Source organism: Centruroides sculpturatus, unplaced genomic scaffold, assembly GCF_000671375.1.
Source record: "Centruroides sculpturatus isolate CEXI.00-Female unplaced genomic scaffold, Cexi_2.0 scaffold340, whole genome shotgun sequence".
NCBI lineage: Eukaryota > Metazoa > Arthropoda > Arachnida > Scorpiones > Buthidae > Centruroides > Centruroides sculpturatus.
The window spans coordinates 258,942-267,403 of NW_019384518.1; the positions used below are offsets into that span (position 1 = coordinate 258,942).

At 28.5% G+C, this 8,462-nt stretch overlaps 1 protein-coding gene across 3 annotated transcripts in view; it reads right to left on the minus strand.

The window, feature by feature from the left end:
* LOC111622648 (basic leucine zipper and W2 domain-containing protein 2-like) overlaps positions 1 to 8,462 on the minus strand; it is an 80,201-nt gene that overhangs the window by 8,039 nt on the left and 63,700 nt on the right. For all 3 annotated transcript variants that reach the window (XM_023365060.1, XM_023365061.1, XM_023365062.1), the window contains exons 8-10: positions 4,638 to 4,724; positions 4,417 to 4,566; positions 4,092 to 4,311 (exon numbers count right to left, since the gene is read on the minus strand). In XM_023365060.1, the coding sequence (XP_023220828.1) occupies positions 4,092 to 4,311; positions 4,417 to 4,566; positions 4,638 to 4,724 (457 nt within the window). The remainder of the gene's footprint in view (positions 1 to 4,091; positions 4,312 to 4,416; positions 4,567 to 4,637; positions 4,725 to 8,462) is intronic.

Consider the following 8,462-nt stretch of genomic DNA (forward strand, 5'->3'; position numbering starts at 1 on the left):
AATAATTGGAATATATATATATATATTCCAATAATTGTTTTAAAAAATGTGAAAAAGCCAAATCATTGTAGAAGTTGATGAACCACAATTTAATTTCTTTTTTTTTTATTACTAGAAAAATTATTTTTAAATTAATTTCTCACATATTAATACATTGCAATTGTTTCAGTGTGCAAATAACACTATGTCAATCTGTGAAACAAGTAGTTGCACTAGTTTGTGTACAACTGCATTATCTTATATGATTGCACTGTTTCACATATTAGCTACAATCAAATTTTTTTATATTAAATTATTCTATGCATGACTGACACCTATCTATAACATTTCATTCTCTTATCTTCAATATCTTACAGCTAGCTATAAATGCATCTTGGTTTCCCTTATCAATAAAACATCCAATGATGGTTTTTTTCTGTGCATTTATCTATATACATAAAAACGAATGTATGTCTGTCTGTCTGTCCTTCATGCATTACTACACCATTTATCCGATTGCCATGAAACTTTGGGACGTTGTTTAATACACTCCCACGAAGGTTTCTGGCATAGTACATTTATCCTATGATAGATGGTGCGCGTGTATACAAGCATTTCAGCGCCGGTTAGGAGTTGAATCTTGAAATTTGGTACACAGTTAGGGTATGTCACAAAAATGCACACTAAGAAGGGATTTTTTGAAATCCCCCTGCGGGGAAAGGGACAGGATTAAGGCTTCAACAATGGAAGTGTTAAAAGAAAGCAACATGCAAGATTTACAGGCGCAGATGTGGTTTTTTTGCATTAAATCAAACATAATTTTAGACCCATCTAAAAATTTTCTAATTAGTCTGGAAACAGGGGAACCTAATTCTTGCATTCTGTGAAAATAGGTAAGATTGGCTGTAATGTAATAATCTTCATCTTTGCTATTGTTACTTTTTGCCCAAGCAACGCAGGGCTTATCTGTTAGTACTCCATAAAAAAAAGCATAAAAGCACATTGTAAAATCTCAAATACTTATTCTACTTCAAAATATGGCCAAATTCACATTGGACAATTTTTGTTTCTTATTAAGAATTAGACAATATTTTCCAGATATAATTTTTTAAGATACTTATTTGTTTCCATTTAAATGTTTGATACCATACTTAGTTCTCATTTTACAGCTGTTAGAAAAAACCTTTACATAAGTTTCTTTATGATATAGTTGAGAAACACTTGATAATATACTGTAGTAAAGTGTTTTTGTAGTTAGATTGGTTTGAAGTAACTGTAGAAAGCTTGCAGTCTGCTAAAAAGGAGGCAGAATTAGCTTACTGGTCAACTTTATGCAATGATGTAATTTCTGCAAAAAAGAAACTTGCAGTTGGATAGGTCGGTGGACACAACTTAGGTAATGTAATATAGACTAGGTAATACTAGAAACACGAAGAAAAGTTGATATTAGTCGCAACATTTTTTTCTTTTTCCTTTTCATTTTGCTGTTAGGAAAGACATTTTATCATTAATTAAATAAGGATTAAAAGACACTACAGCTGAAGTAAAGACAAGTGGTAACCCCAGCCTAGCATTCTTAACTTCTCACAAAATTTACTCTATCATTAATAATGATTCACACAGTCATCTAAGCCAGGTTTGTGTTAACTGCTATACTATTTCACAAGCTTATACACCACTTTCAAATAATTAATTTGCAGTTTAGTCTTTGATGTCAAAGTTTTTCTTTTCTTTTTTAGTCTTTGTTTGCATTTCCAAGAATAGTCTTTGTCAGACTATTCTTGGATCCTGAAGGTGTGAAGAACAAAAGATGATATTTATTTTTTAACTTAGTGTTTCTTCTACATGTGTCATAATCAAAAAATATATATTAAGAATACTTGTCAAAAACTAAAGTAAGATTCATTAGTATAAACCAGTTTTGTTAAGTGTTTTTAATATGAAGTATATATTTTTTAAATTCATCATATCCATCAGTAAACCTATAATGATTATTTTACCATTGATAAAATGTAAGTTCATGTATTTATTAATTATCTTTACACAGTCTTACACATTTACTTTCCTAATTTGTTTTTCCCAAGTTTTGTACAATAAATAATTTTAGTTGTTAAACAGTTATTCGAGCAACATCTTTTCCACTAAATTATTTCATGTAATTTCTATTATTTTTGAGAAAATGACAATTTCTTCTTTCCCTTTTCTATTTACTTTTTTATATTTTTTACAATTTTACAAATTTAATAATGCTTTTTACCTTCTAAAAATTAAATACTTTCTTTTTGTTCTTCTCTTAGAATATAAAACATTTCAACAAAACTGCATTTTCAAATCCTGTCCTAAATATTTTAAATATTTAGCTGTTCAGTTAACAATTAAATATTTAGAATATTTAATATATTAAATCAAAGTAATTGATTTAATATATTATCAATGTCAATAATTTTCCATTATCTTCAATTAAATTGCTTAATTAGTAATTAATTAATCATGAGACACTTATTTTAACTAATAATGACAAATTAGCTCTTAGTAAACTGATAAATGAGTTAAAATAATAGTAAGAAAAAACACAAAAACAAAAAAAAAACACTATTTTGTAATTTAAACATGAAAATCATAATAAAGGAATTCAAAAATTAACAGTAATTTCTGTCTTACTAAATTATTAAACAAAGATCATTCACAACAAATGATAAGATGTTAATCAATACCATATACAAAAACAATATCTTTAACATATGCAGTCTAATGAAAATAATAATAAATATAAATCCATATGAGCAGAACTTTAACAGAGCCAAAATGTGTGACAGAAGAGAATAATATATTTCGATTACAAATAATAATTTTATATTGATTATATTTATCTAAATAATCACTTGCTTGTATATTTTGATTAAATGAATCATTTATCATTCATGATTTGTCTACTGTTTGACATAAAAGTTATTACTAATTTATCAAAGCCATGCATAAGTATAATAAATAAAAGATTTACATACTCTACATAGACTCAATTTTCTTACTAATATAATAATGAATATTTAAGATGTAATTTTTAAATTGTAATTATTTTTTTATTATTTAATTATTATTCTAATGCAAGAGTGAAGTAAATTTTGTTTCTATAAGGTTTATCTATTAATAACATATTTAGTCTTGAAACTTAATTGCAAAATCTTTTAATTAGAAAACTAAAGATGTACTAAAATATTAATACTTTGTTGAATTAGTATTAATACATTAATTTAACCAATTCATTAATTTAAATTAACAGAAATTTCAATAGTACATTTTATAATTTTATTTATCCCATTATGTTAATTAATCACAATTTTAATCAAATATAAAAACTTAATAATTGCAAGAATCATTTTTAAACAATGTTGTATGATTCTTTTTATTTTCAGATAACTGCAATTTCCTCTAATGCTAAAAATAGTTTGATTTATAAATTTAAATATGCACCAATTTATGAACAAAGTTCTAATATTGAAATTTTCAACACAAAATACAGCAGAGTGTCGTTTATCTGCAACGTCGGTTAACCAAAAGCATTCCAGTCGGCAAATTTAAATTTTCGCTACTGCTGTGGCGCTGCAATCTTTGCCTATATCTTGGGCTACTCCAATATTTTTTTTGTTGGTGTGTGTGTTTTAGCTGGCAGCACTGGCACTTTTGTGTGGTGTTTTTCTGACGACTGTGTGTCGTGCTGAATCGAACGTTTTTGATACTAGATTAACTTCTAAAGTATAATTTTTTTTTCAATATATTTATTTTGTTTGTAAATAATAAAGAAATAATTTTTAACGATTCAATAGCCATGATTATTATTTTAAAAAGTTTTCATTAGGATTAACATTGATGAAAATTCAACGCAAAGCGACACGCAACGGAGAAAAATTTCAACATGGGATAGGTTAATATATTTTTTCGTACATAATCGGTTATCCGAACAACCTCAGTCCCCAATTGATTCGGATAAACAAAGCTCTACTGTAATACATGTATCATAACATCATTCGTTATAAAAACAGATTTTAGCTTTATTCATTATTTTTAAAATAATTACAAATTTAAGTTTTCATCAAATATAAAATTGCTCTTACTTTTATAGAGGAGGACAACTATTTTCTGGAATACTTTCATAAAGTTCATGTTATCATAGCAAAATTCTTGAACCTTCACAAGAAGGGCTAATTCTGCTTTGGCATTTTGTGTAAATGCAGAAAGCAGAGAAGTATATTGACGAAGATGCTTCAGTGCCTGCTCGGCAACCAATTCTTCCTTTTTATTCCATTCAACAATAGCCATCAATGAAGTCCATAACTAAGAATGAAAATGTTTGATTCAAATTTGAAATCTAATTTCAGAGAAATAAAAATTTAATTCCTTCTAGACATAACTGAATCTAATTAAAAAAAAAGGTCCTACCAAGACAGCAACGTCGGGTTCGGGAAGAGAATATTTAATCATATATTCCTTCACAATAGGAATGATTTCCTTCACACTAGCTTTTTCTTTCAATCGTGTGAAAACTTGTTGCTGCAATTCTTTTTTTACAAAGGAATTTTCTTGTGCTTTCTATATTAAAAAAAAAAAAAACTTGGTAATTAATCATTTTCAATATAATTTTTGGTTATTCAAAACCATACCTGATATTCTAAGAGCTGGGTTAAACCATGCAATTTAAAAGTTGCAATTAAATTCTCTTGACTACGTTTGCTTACCGGAAAGAATTCCTGTAATATAATCATCATATTATTATTGAAAAACATAAATATAACATTGATATTTATTAAATTGTGTACTGTTTGATAAGATAGTAACAAGAATCCCACTCTTTTTTGCAAAATGAAATTTCAGGACTTTTCAAGAGTAGCAATTAAAACTTCTGTGATATGTGAGAAAATACACAGCCATATCCCAGTATCTAAATTCCCATTATAACAAATGACATTCTTTAGTACCTATCAAAGGAATTAGCTAGAAATTTCTGTGTGTGGATCATCCATATGGCTGATAACTTGAGTAGACCTAGCATAGGTTGGTAGGCTACCATAAAAATAAAATAGCCCACGACAACTAGCAACACATTGTTATGCTAGGAACAACCCTATCAGAAATGTAGCTCTTTACATGTCATTATGTAAACTAGTGGTAATTTATACATGACAATGATCAATAATAAAAAAAAAAAAAAGGCTGAACAAGAACAAATATTGAATTTTATTCTTTACTTCCTGGCTGTTCATACAGCTTAATATTTGAGTCTGTTTTCTGTTTCATCCAGTGGTCTATTTCACTGCTTGTGACATTCTTTTTTTTTTTACACTGTTTGCATTTAAACTTGAATGGAATAGCAGTGGTGGCTAGCAAACAGTGAGGGGCAAAAGAACATTATTATGGGAAATGCCACCTCGTGTGCCTGCTGTCAAAGAATCCAAATCAAATAACTTAAGTATTATGAATTTCTTTAAAGTGCATTTGTAAAAAACTTGAAATTTGCACTTGTAAAAATGAGAAGAGATTCCATTTCCCATCATCTATTTTTATTTGTTTCAGTGGCATATTTGTGTTATCCTGCAGTTGTACGGTTAACAGTTTTTATCACAAAATTTCAGTGCAATCTCATGAGTTTATTCTTAACAGTTCATTATTGTAGGTTCATTTATTTATTTACATAGTACTGCTTTTATACAGTGATATTTTAATATAAATATACTGTAAATATATCAAAGAAAATACAATTCATATACAATTCCTAATAGGGATATTAAACTTATTTGTTGAGTTTTTGCTTAAAAACATATCATTTTACTGACTCAAACTGCATTGCCAGGTTATTGAGGATTTCAGACTTGACTCATAGCCAAATTCTTGATATGGCAGAAATGGAGAAGCTCTGCTTTTGAACAACACAAAACAAAAAATAAATTGGCCAATCAGAGCAAATACATATTGTGAGTGCAGTATTATTATTAATTTGCAAATGGCAGCTTCCCTTTTTTAGGAAACTGTAAGACAATTGCTAACTTTTTACAATCAAACATAGCTCTCTAGAATCAATTATGCCCAGTGAAAAATTAACTAAAAATAAAAATCATATCTTGTTAAAATGGATATTGGGCAAGTTTAGACTATTTTGATGAATTCTGCAACCCATTCTTCAATGCAAGTGTTTTAAGTTTTGATGCTCTGACTAATTCTTCATAAAATCATACCACTGCTAATAAAAGCTTTGTAAACTTTTCTAGGATACAAAATTTCTGAGAGTGAAGTGACAGTAGTCAAAATACTTTGAGTCAAGCCCTTACTGTACTGTACATAAATAATTTTTTTGCATCTACTTTGTTGCAATGTTCTCTCCATAACCACTTGAACAAGCAATCCATTCAACTTGTTTTACTGACCATACAACTAATTCATCTGCTAGACTGATATAGCAAAATAATAAATAAGCTAGAAATAGAAATAAATTTTTAAAACCCTATTCTTACTTATAGAAAAGCAAAGAGAAAATAGAAAAATTTCCATTTCTAAAGCACAGTGTGTCTAGAAAATATAATTTAAAACATTTAACTTCTCTGTTGTTATGTGCAAAAATTTAAAAATTAGTAGTATACAGAAAGATTCAACATGGCAGACACAATAAGAACATATGAAACAAAGATTGCTTACAACAAAACAAACACAATACTACACTAGAAATTTTTGAAATATATATTGATATTTCACTTAAAAAGTTCACAAGGCAAAAAAAAGTTGAGCATGAGCTATATGACTGCCAAATGACTTGCAATCACCTATACTACTGTCGTTTCTTGAAATTCTAATGTCATTCCAATGACATCAATACTAGAAATTTGAATTTCTGCTTTTTGCAAAAGATCATTCTACATTGTTGGAAAAAAAAATTAACACACAGAACAGTATTTTTCTTGGTTTTCTGTTTCTGTTTTTAAAGGAACCTATGATAATTCACTAATTTCCTGGAGAAGTCAAGGAAATGTAATCTAAATTGTCAACATACTAAATATACTTATTAATCAAGTGACAAAAATGTGTCTTTTGAAATTCCCAAATTTTTCTGGGATTCCAGAATTTGTGGAAACCCTGTGGTAAAGTAACAAAATGTTACTTCTAAAGTAAAAAGCTTTTAATAAATTAAAATCATTCATTACTTTTGAAAATTAAAAAAAGAAGGAATTGTAAATATTTAATTTAAACTTTAAAAATTTTACTTCTAAATTATCTAATTAAGAGAAATAAACATTCTTTCATTCCTAATCTAAATATATTGAGAGAGGCTAGACGAGATGAAATTTTTAATTAATTACAACAAAATATATAATTTATTTAGACTAGCACTTAAATTTCACATATTATAAAAAAGAAAATTTTCCCAACATTTAATAAAAAAAACTGGAAGGATGTGATCGTATCTTTTCCCAGATCTACTTCTTTTCTAAAGGTGACCATTTTCCGAATGAATGTGTCACTAGGAACTATCGTCCTAAATTCATCTATTGGTCTAAACCCTAAACATTACCAAAAAAGGGCATCAAAATCAAGGGGGAGGACCCCCAAAATATAAAGATGAACATTGCAACTGACAATGAGAGTTTGCTGACTGGCTCCTTCCCTTAAGTATAGTGTAACTGTGTTCCACCACCGATCCCATTGACTGCTGTTCCTGTCCATCATTGCAGTTCTTAGAATGTCTAAACTCTTTGATCCAAGAAGAAGACTTAACGAACTTGAATTACCTCCACTGTTGACAATCCCATTCCTAAAGCGATCTATGACCTCAACCCAATCTACAATCTACAATCTACAATCAATGATCAAGATATTTAGCATCGTGTGTAATAATGTAAATGCTCCCTCTTGATAGAAACCCGATATCGACTAGTATAAAGTCCAATAGACTATGTTACATTATAGGCATATTATCCAGTATGTTATGATATTAGAACGTGTCGATTTTATAATGCTATAAAAGCTATAACAAAACTCTGTTATCCTATGTATATGTATAAATAATTTATATAAATAAACAGACAATTTTTCCTTTTATAATTGAGTTGCAGTGTGCACTTCTTTCGGCCGCATTGTCTCTCGGTCGGTCTCCTGACTCCTAGTATTTACATACACGACCACTCGCGCACAATTGGAATAGCAGCCGAAGGTTTCTGTATCAACCTTAAGGGATATAGTGGTATCAGTCCTGACGTAGGCATCACCAGTCTGGTGCAGACCCTCTGGTCACAATTGTATGCAATATTAACTTCCAATATTAATTCTTTAAACAGAAGTAATATTTAATTTTTCTGATTAATTAAATAAAAAAATGTTTAATTCATTGAACTATAACTGATCTAGTTAATTTAAACCTGATTAATTTAAAACTACTGTTATTCCCTTTGAAATGTCTAAAAACTCAGATAATTCAAACTCTATTATAATTGGCTATATTT